At 41.6% G+C, this 16,298-nt stretch overlaps 1 protein-coding gene across 3 annotated transcripts in view; it reads left to right on the top strand.

Annotated features, from left to right (window-relative positions):
- Positions 1–16,298, top strand: part of filip1b (filamin A interacting protein 1b) — a 53,246-nt gene that overhangs the window by 27,782 nt on the left and 9,166 nt on the right. For all 3 annotated transcript variants that reach the window (XM_085132630.1, XM_085132631.1, XM_085132629.1), the window contains exons 2-4: positions 1,347–1,621; positions 6,302–6,475; positions 7,150–7,328. In XM_085132630.1, the coding sequence (XP_084988756.1) occupies positions 1,355–1,621; positions 6,302–6,475; positions 7,150–7,328 (620 nt within the window). In that variant the 5' untranslated portion in view covers positions 1,347–1,354. The remainder of the gene's footprint in view (positions 1–1,346; positions 1,622–6,301; positions 6,476–7,149; positions 7,329–16,298) is intronic.

The raw sequence follows: 16,298 nt of genomic DNA, 5'->3' as shown, positions 1-16,298 counted from the left end.
ATTTTTTTAAACTGTTTTTTAAAGTTAACTTAATATGGTCACTTAATATGGATGGACCATCACTGGTCATCAGGTGTATCAATTTACCGTCAAAGAGCCGTGAGCTTCTCCAAGATCTTTCCATTAATGGGTTTAAGAAACCTGGTTACAGGATGCAGTTTCATAAATTGAGGCATGAATGTGACTTCTTCCTCCTACTTAGGATACTTAAATGACCTCATTGTCTATGAGGGTCACAAAAAACAAACTGTTTGAAAAAGTGTTTAAATCTTTCTAAATTGTTAATTCATTGTATTATATCTCGTTTTTCTTTTTCTCATGAGTCATATAAAAAGTCCTGAGAAGAATGTGAATCGTTTTTCTTGGTTCATTCAATGTCTAATCGATGACTGAGCAACATCATTTGCACAGTTCCACCTACAAACCAATCACTGTCAAATACAGGGTAATGCAAGCCGCATGGTAAATGGTAAATGGTAAATGGACTGGTTCTTATATAGCGCTTTTCTACTCATCTGAGCACTCAAAGCGCTTTACATATGTGAGAATGTCACATTATGCTCTTTGGGATGTTTGCATGATTGCAATATGAAACCAATATGATGAAGATATGAACCTTAGTTCTGACCAGCTCAACTCAGCTGTAGTTCCTATAATGGCCACTAGAGGCTGGCTCCCAAAGCCAATTCCCATAGACAATTCCCATAGACTCTCATGTTAAAATGTTCAACTTTACAGCAGAAATGAACATTTTTACAGCCTGCTGCAGAAACATTTGGACGTCTGAAGCTTAGATAATGAGTAAATATTTATATGAGTCACCTGTTTTTATTGTATCACCAACGCTGTGCATCACTAAAGGCGTGCGCTATATAGTGACGGCCAAAACGTCAAACTTGAGAAGCCTTCCAAATGTTGTTTGACAAGCCACTGGGTGATCTGTAGTCTGGTAGCCATGATCATCTTTTATATGCAGTTAGTGGTTTGGACTTTCCAGGCAGCTGCTGCATCGCTGCCAGTTGGTTTGAATACTATGAAAATCATCTTTGCAGAGGTTGAAATTCTGAAAGGGGAGCTGGGTAATCCATCATGGTTAATATTTTACTGCCTTTATTTTGTTGTCATGCTTTCATCACTTGCTAATGTCTTTGTTGTGCATACAGTTGAAATTTGAGGCTGAGCTGCAAATACAATGATCCTGTTAATGTCATAGGTGTCCAAAGCAAACCTTCAAGCCAAGTAAATCTTTACAAGCTGAAACCCAACACTGATATAAAAAGACAAACATCTGGCTTTCTTGGGTCTTTTTTTAACTTAATGGTCTCCATTTTTTTCCTTTCCCACAGGTAAAAACATGCGATCCAGGACCTGCACCATGAAAGGTCCAGATGATGGACACATCCAGCCCAGTAAAGGTTTCATCAAGCAGGAAGATGAAAACATGTCGGAGCTGACGAAGAGGAAGATGAAAGTTCACAGAGAGGAGAAGGATGGGAGGACGGGGGTGTCGGGCTCAGTGAAGAAACCTCAGAAAGCTGCAGAGAGCCAGAAGCCAGCAACACCAGATCTGTCCGAGAAGGACCTGCTTCACCTGCTAGGAGTCATGGAGGGAGAAGTTCAGGTATGAATGACATCAAAGCATGGTCATGTGACATATTTTTGTAAATTTGCCCCTTTTTGTTTGCACCTTGCAGCAGTTGCATTGAAAAATCACCCTTTCCCCCTTTTTTCCAGTTTGATTTGATTTAATTTAACTGCACATTTGTGGTCATGAAATTTCCATACTGCACAGTGATCACATGTTCATACGTATGTTCACATGCATATTATTGCACACCATCTGTACACATTTCTGTGTCTGGCAACCGACTTCATGCAAATCTCTAATGAACTGATGGCTTGAGCGCTGCCAACTACATCTGAGAGTGAATACGTGTATTCAGATGGTGGCTGGTTAAAGGTCAAAGAAATGTCCTTATTTAATGACAAAGCTCAGTAACTCGATTTGGTTATTCATATTTAACCATGTTCCCTAAACGAAAGTGTATTTTCAACCAAACCTTTGACTCGTTCTCATTCACGGGGCAAAAATTAGTTTGTCAAAGCCGCTGGTGTGGCTCATTAATACAGACAGCGAAGACTGAGTGGTCACTTTGAACCTGCTTTGGGCAGGGATAGCTCAGTAGGTAGAGTGGTGGCCCCATGATTGGAAGGTCGGGGGTTCCACTGAACGGCTACCCTGAGGTACCCCTGAGCAACGCACCATCCCTACACACTGCTCCCCGGGCGCCCAATGGCTGCCCACTGCTTCACAGGGTGAATGGGTTAAATGCAGAGAGGAATTTCCCCACGGGGATCAATAAAGTACATTTATTTATTTAATCTTGTTTACAGGTCCAACGACATGCATGCCAGGTTAAGTGATGATTCTTTATTGGTTGTGGACGTGAAGTAGATCAAGTGCTTAAAGAGTGCAGCGTTGCATGAATGTATAGTTAAATGTGGCTCATAGTCTAAAGCTCTTTGAGTTGTCTGATTGGTTAGAAAAGCATTCTATTAACGGTGGGGTTTCATTACATCAAAGACACCTCATTACTCCATTTGGTTTAAATGGATCTAGCCCTGAGGTGGAGGAGAGGTCACCAGGTGAAGCCTTCCCAGAGTGGTTACTGCCCATCTCCTCCGGGCTTTTTTATCGCTTATACCACAACCAGCAGGAGACTCTTTCTGCTGCTTCTTTTAGCCATTGGACAGCTGTTTTCCTCTCATCTGTAATGTAATGTAAATATGCACATAGCTTGAAAAGTGTTCATTATATTTAAAAGCATATGCTCTGGTAATCCTAGTGTGTCTATGTCTGACTGAACTTCAATCGTGCATGGAAACAGTGTCAACATCTGTTCATGTACGGGTTTAGCCATCATACCATCAGACAGTAATAATGTCAGCCATGGCTGTGGCGTTATACCTGCAGCACCTCTAAGAACATGCTGGACACCTGACTGAATCAGCTGACTTGGTCACAGTTTGATTACAGTAGGATCAGTTGTCTTAATAATTAATTGTATTGGTTGAGATGGTGCAGTAGTGTTTATTTGACAGCTCAAATGTCGTTTAAGCTGAAGTGTTGATTATTTCCTTTCTTTTTCTTTGCCTGAAGCTGTTTGGGGATGTGAAAGCCATAAATGCAGTGGAGTTTTTCATCATCGCTGAGACATATTGATGTTTCACAGCATGTGATGGGTGAGATTTGTGTGGAAACAGCCCACCAGCTGCTTCTGGGTTCCACTCTGATAATGATTTTCTAATGGAGGCACATTTATAAAGCTCTCTCCGGAGAGGCAGGATGCTGCTGCCTCGCCCTCTGTTTCCATCCTGCTCATCTGTTTGGGCGTGTTGAATATTTTCCATCAGGCAGAGAAATAATCAGCACAGAGCAACGTCTCGCACAGGAAGAGCTGCTTTTCTTCTGCTTTGTTTCACGTGTCAGGTGCTCAGGAATAGAAAACGGATCAAGATTTTTGACACAAAAGGAGAGTTTGCTGCAGCATGACAGAGCCAGAAATACAACAAACATCATCATGTGTTTTCTCCACATCGACAAATCTCATAAATATACCTAAACTAACGCTGATCACATGCCACTACTGTGGATTAAACCTTTATATATCTTATTCCTCTGAGCTCCGTTATCGTCCAAGAACTATTAAAAACACATCAGTGAGCCGCACTCTTCCCTCGGGTGATATGATACTTCATCACTATGAACACACACACTGCAGTTTATTTAAACCAGACCCACATACAACCTCACATGAGTATCAAATGTGGATTAACCGCTGCTGAAAATACTCCCCATCATACACACTCTTTTCTTCCTGTTTGAGAAAGGAACGTTGCCAGGTTACTGGTGACCTATTTAGGGTCAGGGTTTGCTTTAGATTCAAGCAAAATAAGCACATTTTAACCATGACAAGAGCATCCTTTTAAATAAAGTCTAATTTATGCATTTCAACCATAGACTGTAAATAAAAGATTGGTGCAGCCACTATGATGCCATCCACTGATTTCTAATCTCTGAGAATTTAAGACTGAAATTAAAAATGCTCTTAAAGTCACTGACAGAACAAACACAGCCCAGAGGTCCAGTTTAGCTGGGGTGAAGCCCAGCAGACAGCTAGCAGCTACAGCTAGGACACCAATCGAGTGGCCACATGTCAACTTTCAAGCCGCAACAGAATCCCGAGTTATATCGATTTTTAACTGAGCAGCAACTCCGGGAGCTGAAAAACCAAGCCGATGTTAAAGTGCAGTTCCTCCAATGATCACTAGAGGTCGGCTTCAACTGTGAGGCAGTCCCCATAGACGTCCATGTTGGGATGTTTAACTTTACAGCAGAAATAAACATATTTACATGAATAAGCCTGCTGCATGTGGTCTCTATCAAAAGTTAATTTTTCTGGAGGTCAATTTTTTTTAAACGTATCCACCTGGTTTATGTCATTACTTAAAGTTCAGGGCGTAGCTACTTTGATTGACAGGAGGACACTCCTCCCGACATCTGCAGCCCCAAAAGCTGTAACTCACTTTTAGCGTCAGTCTTCAGTGGACATGTGGGTAAATGCAGTTTTTGGCGGGCTGTTTTCAGCTGCACACGCTGCAGTTTGACATTCTGTCCTTCTGCTGTGCTTTTGTGCTTTTCCTCACTGTTTGTCAGTTTGTGAACCTATCTGCATTTTTTCAGCCATTCCTTGTCTTTTTGATCTTGTTGCTTTCTCCTTTAATTTAGTTCATCTCTTGCTTAGTTTCTGGACTTCTATTATGCACATTTATCCTGCTCATCTCAGCACCACCATGTGTTGGTCTAAATAGCTCACTAGTGACATGTAGGGTAAAGACAGAAAATAACAGGACAGAGATTTGATGCTTTCTATGAGATCACAACTATAATCTTTAGGATCCATGGCTGGCTGCGATAACAGCTGTATGAGATATACAAAGTAAGAACACGGGCTCTGAATTAGATGTCACAGCACACACTGAGACGGTGGAGCAGCAGACTACTGAACACTCTTTGGTGAAGGTGTGCGGATGTTTTAAATGGCTGTAACGTAAAAACAGCTTTTTAAATCAATGTATATTTCCAGTGCTGTGAAAATAGATTTGATTGTGATGCTTTGAATAAACCAAGCAGCTTTCAGGACTTGGCGTCATAGCTGTAGATCTGTGAAATGAAATGCTGCATGAAGGAAACAGCGCTCTCTGCTGGCACAAACCTGGAAGGTAAGGGATGAGACTGCACATAAAACTAGAAGGGCATCTGCTCTGCCTCTTAGTTCCTGTCAAACGGATGCTGTTCAAACAGTGGCTGCTCGTATTAAACATGCCCAAAGTTTCAAATAATGATGTCAGTGTATGTGCAAATAATTCCTGCAGGGTTTTTCTATTTATACATGTCATGGAGACCAGTTTTGCCTTCTACTGACAGAAGCTCCTCCCATTTGCTGTTTAAACCTTTTGTTTACAAGGTCAGCCTATCAGAGAAACGTTAGCTTAAAAGGGGAGGAGTTAAGACATTTTATTTTAAACAAATGATGACTAGAGGAGCTGCACCAAGGCTCGGTATAAAATAAAGAACGATTATTCTGAACTGTGCATCATGCAAAGCTGCAAAGTGTAAGCAAGTAAACATGATATTATAATGTTTGTTGCTGAAGCTGATGGCAGTTGATGATGTTTTATTTTTTACGCTAGCATTTGGGGCGACCGTGGTTCAGAGGGTTGGGAAGCTCATCTGTAACTTGAAGGTTGCTGGTTCGATCCTCCAGCTCTCTCTGTTGTGTCCTTGGGCAAGACACTGTACCCTACACCCTACTGGTGTTGGCCAGAGGGGCCGATGGCACGATATGGCAGCCTCGCTTCTGTCAGTCTACCCCAGGGCAGCTGTGGCTACAACTGTGATTTGCCTGCACCAGTGTGTGAATGAATGGTGGAATTGTAAAGCACTATATAAATGCAATCCATTATTATTTTATTGGAGAGCTTATTTTAGATTAAAATGATCAAATCACGTGATATGTTTTATAATCTGTATTTTTATTGCATCATTCCAGCTTTTTTTGACGCAAAGCTTTTTGTATGCTGTTGTATTTGGAGTCAGCTTTGTCTCATTCGAGTGTCTCAGCGCTCTCTCTCTCTCTGTCATGAAGTGCTGACCAAACCTCTGAAAAGAAATATTCACAGTATAATATATGAATGAGGTGGATGTATGCAATACGCCTTCGTTGTTGTGTCTCCTCAGGCCAGAGAGGACATCATCGGGCTGCTGAAGTCGGAGAGAACCCGTCCTGAGACTCTGGAGGCCCACTACGGCTCCGCTGTGCCCACCAAACCCCTGCAGGCCCTGCAGAGAGATGCCCTGCTCACCCACAGTGGCAGCAGCACAGACGATGTGTACGAGAAGCCCATGGCTGAGGTCAGTGAGAGATACACACACTGATAACTTTCATTTCATCATTTAAAAGGAAATGACAAGTTTTTTACACTGGATCAGAGCACACAGTGGCAAAAAAAGTACATTAATCTCAAAGGTACCGAGCTATTTTAGGAATAAATAATAATAATAAAAACAATTATTTGATGATACACTGTTGTAAATGAGACTGTGAACTGAACCTAAACTAAAAAGGAAACGTCGAAGCTTTGACTGTTGAATACAGAGACGACACATGATTTATAGAGGAAGGTGGAGTAACCACAGCTTGAAATAATGTCCTCACTGTGCTCAGTCAGACACACACAGAGTAAATTCAGCTTATATCCAGCTATAAAACAGTTCTTGTAAAACTTTGGTTTGGAGTTCTTGAAAAAAATAAAGATTGAAATTAGATCCTAAAGTGATTCTCTGGTGAGCAGAATGGCAGCAAAACCTAATTTTCCATGCTCAGTGAAATCTGCAGGTGCAGTGGAGGAAGAAAGGCTGAACAAATGTGCAGTAAGCGTGACAAGTTTTGAATTGTGTGCAGAGTCTCTCCCACAAGTACAATCTCACCGTAACCATGGCTAATGGTTTGTGATATTGTGCTGGCAGATGCGATGTTAGAGAGCGGGTTGTTGTCCATAATGAGTGTTGACGTGTTTCGCCCTTAGTTGGACCGTCTGGAGGACAAACAGAAGGAGACGTACAGACGGATGCTGGAGCAGCTGCTGCTGGCTGAGAAATGCCACCGCCGCACTGTCATGGAGCTGGACAACGAGAAGCAAAAGCACGCGGACTTCATCAACAAGAGTGACGACTTCACCAACCTGCTGGAGCAGGAGAGAGAGAGGTGAGTTCAGGCTGGCTGGACAAAAGTACCTGTTTTCTTTTAGATTGCTTACTTTGGCATGAAAAAAGCTCAACAGTCTCAAATATTGAAGAAAAAAGTTAGTCTGCCAAAACCAACAAAATGAGTCCATCTCTAAACATTTTCACACTTTTGTCCGCCTGAGGCACCAAACTCAAAGCCATGTGGTCTCTGAAGAAGATAAAAGAAAACGTTTAAAATCAGCTCAAACTATGACGTTTAAAATGAAGCTGGAGGTGGATTACTGCACCTTTTATAAGCTGCTGTGAACTATTTTTAGCAGCGGTTTAATCAACATTTTGTGGTCTTGTGAGCCAAAAACATAATCTATAACAACTGAATCTTTATTGCTTTTTAAAGTGATGCATTACTCATATTTCTCTGCTTGTATTAGTTTTGCATTATTCCACGGCCCCATTGTAACTTTTGTGCCTCTTTGCGTCCCCTTCTGCCTTTGTGATCTTTCTTCAGGTTATTTCCTGTTTTATTTTGAAGGTTCGCTTTTGTGCCTCGTCAGCTGCTAATGAAAATGCTAATAAAATGCCCACATTGCTGATTATTGTAAATTATTGGACTAACAACTAAGCCCATGTTAGTTATAGCAGCTTGGAACATCTGTACCAAGATGCCAAGAGCGCACAAACCAATTCAATTCAATTTTCAATTGAATTTTATTTATATAGCGCCAAATCACAACAAAAGTCGCCTCAAAATGCTTTATATTCCAAGGTAGACCCTACAATAATAGAATATGAGAAAACCCAACAATCATATGACCCCCTATGAGCAAGCACTTTGGTGACAGTGGGAATGAAAAACTTCCCTTTAACCTCCGCCAGAACCAGGCTCAGGGTGAGGAAGCCATCTGCTGCGACCAGTTGGGGAGAGAAAAGGAAGACAGGATAAAAGGCATGCTGTGGAAGAGAGCCAGAGATTAATAACAAGTATGATTCACTGCAAAGAGGTCTATTAACACATAGTTAGTGAAGAAGAAACACTCAATGCATCATGGGAATCCCCCAGCAGCCTACACTTATTGCAGCATAACTAAGGGAGGATTCGGGGTCACCTGATCCAGCCCTAACTACATGCTTTAGCAAAAAGTAAGGTTTTAAAGTTTTAAGACTAATTTTAAAAGTAGAGATAGTGTCTGCCTCCTGAATCTAAACTGGAAGCTGGTTCCACAGAAGAGGGGCCGGAAAACTGAAGGCTGTCCCTCCCATTCTACTTTTAAATACTCTAGGTACAACAAGTAAGTTGCAGTGTGAGAGTGAAGTGCTCTTATGGGGTGATATGGTACTACAAGGTCATTAAGATAAGATGTTGCCTGATTATTTAAGACCTTGTATGTGAGGAGCAGGATTCTGACTTCAGTTCTGGATTCAGCTCAATTAAAACCTACAAACTCGCTGTAAGCGTTCATGGTGTGGTTTCAGATGGGTTGTTTATGCCAAAATTTGCTGTGTATTGTGAAGGTGGCGCATTAATCTCTTATTTAAAAAATAAGCACCCCGCTGTTAAAGTTGATCCAGGCCATCTGCTCTCAGACGCTGCTGCATTCTATCAAATGACCAGCAGGGGGCAGCTCATCGGAACTCCAGTTATTCATGGGCAACACGTTCTCACTCCCAAAGCGTAACATTTTACGCTAGGTGACAAATCGTCAACATATTACGTTTTCGGCTTCCCACCACGTTCCTAAATGACGACCTCGGAAAAATGAGGAAATATGAGAATCATATGGACTCAATCTACACATGTTCGCTCTTTTTCTTCAAATCACTTAGAAACACGCTATTTAACATCATTAAAGTCCTGGTTAACCTCAGGAAAAAGGTTATGGTTAGGGCTAGGGATAAGGTTAGGTTTAGGGCTGGAATACAGGGCTGGAACGTCTATTACCGCGGGAGTGTCATTGCACTGGATTTCGGCCATAACCCGCCGCGTACCATAAGAACGCCGAAGGTCTCCTTTTGCATTCCTCAGGAACGCCCCGGGACGTGACAAAACGTCAGCATGTTACGCCTCGGGAGTGAGAACGGGCTCTCATGGGAACACAATGCTCAGCGATGCTGATGAGTTAATGGCTTTGGTTACACAGGCCTACAAACCACTCTGCAATCTCCCTGGCAACCACTTGATTACTCGCTTTTCCCCTAGCAACCAGTGGGTTGCCAGGTGGTCGCAAACCAATCTCTAGGCCTGTGTGATTTAAATACAACATAATTTTTACCTTAGAGTGACAGAGGGTTATGCTCATTGGCTAATGACTTGAAAATCACAAGCTCTTATCCAATGAGCACGCAGTAACCTCAGTTTCTAGTCAGATCCGCCTCTCTGCATGTCAAATCCTGTTTCAAAACACCTAGATGGTGGTGGGGAAAACGCTCAGCTCAAGACTTCATGACGTGACTTAACTAATTAAGGGGTGACTATGATTATGTTTTTCATATACATTCAGTTTCTGTTGGTTTTTCATCCTGTGTTTCTGATTGTTTGCTCCACCTTAACTGTTTCCACCTGTGTCTTGTTTCCTAGCTGCTCTCGTCCTCTCTGTCTTTGTTTGATCAACTGTGTTGCTGTTAACTTTGTCCCCAGTGTGGTGTTTGGATCTTTGTTGATTTTTAAATTAAGGTTTTCTGCTTTCATTAGCTAGCTGAATCTGCACAAATCCCTCGCCTCATAATGAGGGTTTTTCTTTCAGTAGTTTTTAGTATTGGGACAAAGCTGATAGTAAAGTGGGTGAAAACGAGGCCACGGAGCAGAAAAATGTTGAGATTCTACTGTAGAAAGCAGTAAAGCTGGGACTGCATCATCAGGCTTACAAGCCTGTCCATATCTGCCTTGGTTACCTGCTGAAAATGAAAGCTAAACTGCTCAGAGAGGGTCAGCGTTGCTTTCTATTGAGCTTTGATGTCATGTGGCTTACAGAAAAAGCCCTGAAGTTCAGTTGAAGTTCACCCTGAAGTTGGTGATGCAAGTGCGTATGGACACACACACACGTTTTTAAAGTATTCTGCAAAAAAACAAAGAGCAAATGGAAGGATCTGCATCACAGATGTTTCTCAGAAAAATTGTTTTCATGAGCTGAAGCTGCTCAGCTCTGCTAAAGAAAATCCCAAACTTTTTAATAGAAAAACTTCAATTTCATCCTGACCTCAGTGTGCTCAGTTTGCTGTGCTGAACAGCTTCAGCTTCCAGCCACACTCCTCAAACTAGAAGTGCTCATCACTCCTTTTTGTTCCATCTCCCACATGGATTTTTAAAACATTTTGAAATCAAGCTATCATGGCAAAAGTAATGCGATTACACCAAACACTGCCAGATGCTGAAATCACTTGATGTTATCTGTAATGTTTGTATTTTTAGAAGTCCACCAAGCTGTGATCTTTCACTCCGTGGGATTAGTAAGATTTGCAGACTCTAGGGATACGTTTCTTAAAAGATGATGAGAGATGAGTTGTTCTTGAAAGAACGTGTGTTCTGCAGATGCACGTTTATTTGGCCAGGTCAGATAAAACCGGGGTTTTAGATGCTGTCTGATAGGCAAGGTGGTGAAATATGCCTTACAGAGTCATCGCAAAAACAGAACACACAGCAGCGACTGATGTGAACTGATGTGCTGCATTCCTTTAAATACTGTTAAAGCAGCAACTTTGCTTCTGACATAAAACTGCAAAAGTGAGTTAATCCCCATAATCTCCCAGTTTTTAAAATGTCCAAATTAATGTCTTCCTCATTCGCTTGGTTCTCATTAGCTTTGCTTTTAGATGCAGCAGGTAAGTGTAGCTGATAAACAACATTTGCTGTTTTTCTTTCTTGGAAAATGGTGTGGGAGGCGGATGGACCCTTTGGTTATAAAATCAAGCAATGGGTGGCACTGTGGTGTCTTTCCATCCATCCTTTATAGTCTGATCGGAGGCCTTATCTGTACAATAAGAACATGTTTTTTTTTTTTTTTGTTCTTTTACAAAATGGAAAATTTTTTTTTTTTTTTATTTTAGTTTGCAACAATCACTAAATCCAACTAAATAGCTTGTGTAAAACTATTTAAAAAAACAAGGAAATGATGACTGAAAAGGTTCAAATTCCGACTTTATGACATTTTGCACATTGTAATTCACGTCTGGGCTGCTTATGGTTATGAATGCTCCAAATAAAAGCAGAATTTATGATGATACAGTAGGTTTTATACATGGTGGAAAATGGTTGTCACTCGTGAGCTTGTTTGGTTTGGAAAGTTGAACTCTGGCCTCCCAAACTGAGCATCAGAAAACGTGTGCAGTGATCTGATAAGGTCTTTCTTTGAGGCGTGCTGATGGCTCCAGTGACTGACCTCCATTATCCAACATCAAAACAGCCCAAATGTGAGAGATTGCATAAGAAGATCTGCAGCTGCTCCTCATGCTCCATAAAAACTCTTAACAGCCTGAATGTGGAGAAATGCTTCACCGAGTCTCAGATCTGTCTGCATGGCTCATAGCAGCATCTTTCTGCTTGCTTTCATATTTTCAGTGATGGTTTAAGAATCATAAATCTGTGTGATACTGGCTGTCTTCATTATTGTGGGGCCTTTCCATTCCTTTTTTTTTTCCTCATTCACTTTTTTCTCATCAGCTTCCTTAAGATGCAGCAGGTTAAAGGAAAAGTCATAAAAACCTGATTCACTTAGGTTTGTAGCTGATAAACTCATTTAACTGTTGGTTTTCTCAGAAAATGGTGGAGGAGGAGACCTAAACAAGAGTTAAAAGAGAGTGAATGTTGCTGCAAATTAACATTCCAGTAAACAGAATATGGCTCAAAAAAAGAGAAAAGACCATCTAAATGAATTAAACTCTGAAGCAGTGGTGCCTGCTCAGTGGTCTGCAGGTTGAAGGACAGACCTGAAGCATAACAGTGAAGATGTTCAGGTGTATTCAACTTTTTTAGAGAGCTGTTGGTTCAGTTTCATAGTCGTTAGGAAGTTTTCAGACTCTGTCTCTAACGTCGCCCTGATCTCACCTCTCCGCTTGCTCTGATAACACATTCCTGCTGGCTGCAGTAAGCGTGTGGATTCGCATCACCAACATGTTGACCCTGATGATGTCATTCCCAGCAGAGATCCCGCTGGCCGATTACAAGGCTCTGTTTGCGTAACAACGGTCACAGACCACTACAGCTACACAAAATAAGTGTCGAGAGACGAGCTTATGAATCTGTTGACTCTGGAAGGCCCCCACCAAAAACGAGCTAAGATCCTTCAATGAAAACATGTCCACCACAGTGCACCAGCAGGGTTTACATCCATTTACTTTGAGCTACGGCTGAGCGTTTTGCTGAAAAACCTGCCATTTAGAGACTTCTAGACTTGATCTAAGCAATAAATTTAATTCATTTGGCTAAAATAAAACAAACCAGGGCTGCAACCAACCAAATGTTTATTAACTGATGAAGGAAGAAATGTCCAAAAGGTTGTGATGTAAAAATTAACTTTACCTCACAGAATCCAAGCTCCAGCTCTGTTGCCTGCTGGATGATTTTCATTTATTTTTTAAAATGTATCTATGGAAACGACTTGTCATCATGACTGGTATATACTATAGAAATAAAAATTTCAGTGGCTTTGATGAAGGGGAAAACTGTTATCCATATAATATCGTCGATCCACATCGATTGCTGATGGGGGAATCCAACAGTCTCGGCAACATGGATTTGTCAGTTTTCGCCATGACCACCCAGAGGGCCCTGAGCCCAGTGTGGTTATGGGTTAATGTGGTTTGAGACATCGACGTTTTGACCGATAAATCAGGCTTGTCTTTAGAAAAATGTAGGTTTGATTCTCTGTAATTTCACAGTGGTGGAGATTTTCCAGTTTGTGTCTGAACATGAACTGTGCCTCCTCTGTATCAAAGTGCTCCCGTTGACGCGTCTGTTCAGCACGTTAATGGTAATTACTGCAACTATTATTAGCTTGAGATCAGCATCTCCTGGCCCGATGTTTGCTGTGGGCTCAGCCCTGCTCTGGTTTATGGTTGTTTGGGGCTCTCTTCCTTCTCTGTGACAGGCTTCGGTTAGTGCTGAGGCTATGAATAGACCCAAACACAGAGAGAGGCTTTCTGCAGAGCCATCATCTGCCAACAAGGCAGCAATGACAGATACTGTGTCCTGCGAGCACGGGGGAGCAATCGGAGTAAAATTTGGGAGGAAGGGAAGAATTTTAATGTGCAAATACGCATTCAAAAGCTGCACTTGGTACGATTTCAATCTGAAACAAATTTGTTTTTAGTCTGAATGGTGTAAAAGCCTCAGAGCTTTTCTCATGTAGGCTCAGGATAGATGGTTGATATCTAAATGGATGTTCAAAGCAGTGGAAACTCCCAAGATGGTTAAAACCAGGGCTTTTCATATACTGCGGTACAGCAGGTGAAGTGACACTTCAAACCTGAGTGGAGCTCTTAGCTAACATTGGCAGCAGGATTGCTATGCTCGCTAACCACAGATGGTGAAAAAGATGGAGGTGAAAAGTGAAGGTAGAAGTGTCTTGAACTAGGCAGACGTTGTAAAAAGACTTGAGCTCTTAGTCCGTGGCCTTCAGTAAAAACTTTATGGGCTCAGTTTTTCTTAATCTTACAAAATGTGATTTTGTATTTTACCAAGATTTATTTAAAAAAGCGAATTTTAAAAAGAATTAAACCTTAATAATAAACATTTGCTTGCCAGATGTTTGGATTTGAGGGATTGGTGCAGAGTCTGTAGTGATGCGAATTCTGCGTTGAAGGTGAAGCTTTGGTTTTTACTGGTTATTGAACGTTTCCAGTGACTGTAAGAACGAGACTGTGGATGTGAGCGCGCTTCCTGTCAAGGATGTCTGGACTCCTCCTTAGACACCGGGTCAGAAGCTGAGAGTAGAGCTCCTACTCTACTTTAAGGTACCCGTGGAGGTGGTTCAGCATCTGACCGGGACACCTCCCAGGTGAGGTATTTTAGGCATGTCGAGTTGGGATGGGGCCTGGTGGCAGTGACCAGAGAGACTGTATCTCTCAGCTGGCTGAGGGACATCTGGGTGAGAAATTGATAACGCATCAGATCTTTGAGCAGAACTTATTAAAAAGTCCTTGGTGATATTAATCCCTAATCACATTTTCCTCCAGTATTTCCTACACTGAACGGCAGGATAGGCATTTGCTTTTTCTGAACTTAAAAAGAAAGACATTCATGGTTTTTATTCATTTAAAATACAAAGCTGAGAAAGCAATTTCCCAGATCTCTAAATTACAAACATCCAACAAAAGTGTAAGTATTGAAGCCACAAAACACAGGCAGTTACTGTACAGTGTGGCTTCTTGTTCCTGTGGTATTTATGTATCACATGCATTTGGAATAATGAAGAGCTGTAAGCATCTGTAAGCTCTTTGCACTGCTCATATTTGGCTCATTTAGCAGCCTCTGCAGTGCAAACCACAGGCCTTTTCTGTCTGGAACACACACACACCCACACCCACCCTTTAGCCACTATGGAGAAATATATTATTATATCCATGTCCTTTCGCTTTGCACGATACCAGGGGATTATAATGAGAAAGGCTGTGCAACTCTGGCATTGTCCTCTCCCAAACAAAAACTCCCGCCTTGCATTGTTGTCTTGTTTCTGTGGAAATGCTGCAGGGCTGCATGGTGGGTAGCAGAGGGTTAAAACTGGAGCCAAAGTAAAGATGAGGAAAAAGAAATCTGAACTTGAAAGTGGACACGTTACGTGAGTCATGTCACCTGCTGTCTAGTCGTGCCTCCTTCCCCAGAGGGAAAGCAAAACAGTGAAGAAGATTTGAGCCTTTCCTCCTCCCCCACTTTGGTGTCCAAACAAGGGCAGGGCATCTGTGTCCATATATGGATGGATGGATGACATCACCATCCAGCAGAGCAGTGCTGTTTAGCACGGCATCCACCTTTCTCATTGTCCTCCAATGAGCTGTTTGGAATGTGATGCCTAATTTCCAGTGGGGTTGGGGCCCCTCCTTCCTTCCCTTCCCTCTCTGACCCCCCCAGGAGACGCTGAGCTGCAGTCTGGCTGCTACTTTTAAAAACACCCTCAGAGATGGATCAGCAAGTACTGCAGCCCAGCTGGTGGGTAAGTTCAGTTTGGAGGGGAAGAAGTTTTTGACCCTGGAGGATAAGGCTGTGAAGGTGTATGCGTAGAGGTTGGAGGTTTGTTTTTTTTTTGATCCAGAGCTCAGCTGATGTATCCCAGTGTCTTATGTAACTGCTGTAAAGCGTCTTTCTCAGACCTGCAGGGACTCCTGCAGAGATCAGTTAAACATCTACAAACAAAATCTCAGTTCTCAGTTTTGTTGGCCGCTGTGCTGCTGTGCTGATGCCATTTTTTAAATCTGTGAAATTGCTCCATTTACCTTCCCGTCTTTGCAAACTGTGTTCAAAAAAAAATTAAAGGCAACTATTAGTTTGTAATTTTTAGAGGCGATGAGGTGAAAATGTATCCACACAGAATGGAAAATGTTGTTATCAAAAGGAAAAGTTCTACTCAATTTGATCTACTTTACAAACTCGCAGAGTTAAAACAATCCTGGAATAAAATGACATGAAAAAAGGAATTCATAACTAAAAGTAGACTTAAAAAACATATTTTTCTCACTTTTGAGAATCAAAAAACGTAACTAAAAACAATATTGTGCACTTACAAAACTAAAGTACAATATACAAATGACAAATTATCTATTTGATCAGAAATACGAGCTTTAGGAGATGCAGATGATGCTTGAGACTTGCATGTCCGTATGACGGGGATGTCTGTGAGTGTGTTTTATAATGCCTCTTAAGAACATCTTATATATTGCCCATAGATGTGTTTACATGTGTACACATTTGAGATGATGATGATGATGATAATAATAATAACAATAACAGTAATAATAATAATAATTATTGTTTGTTTTTAAGGAAGCAAATACAAACTACAAT

The sequence above is a fragment of the Neolamprologus multifasciatus genome, chromosome 15, assembly GCF_963576455.1.
Source record: "Neolamprologus multifasciatus chromosome 15, fNeoMul1.2, whole genome shotgun sequence".
NCBI lineage: Eukaryota > Metazoa > Chordata > Actinopteri > Cichliformes > Cichlidae > Neolamprologus > Neolamprologus multifasciatus.
This window is presented reverse-complemented; position numbering and strand designations above follow the sequence as displayed.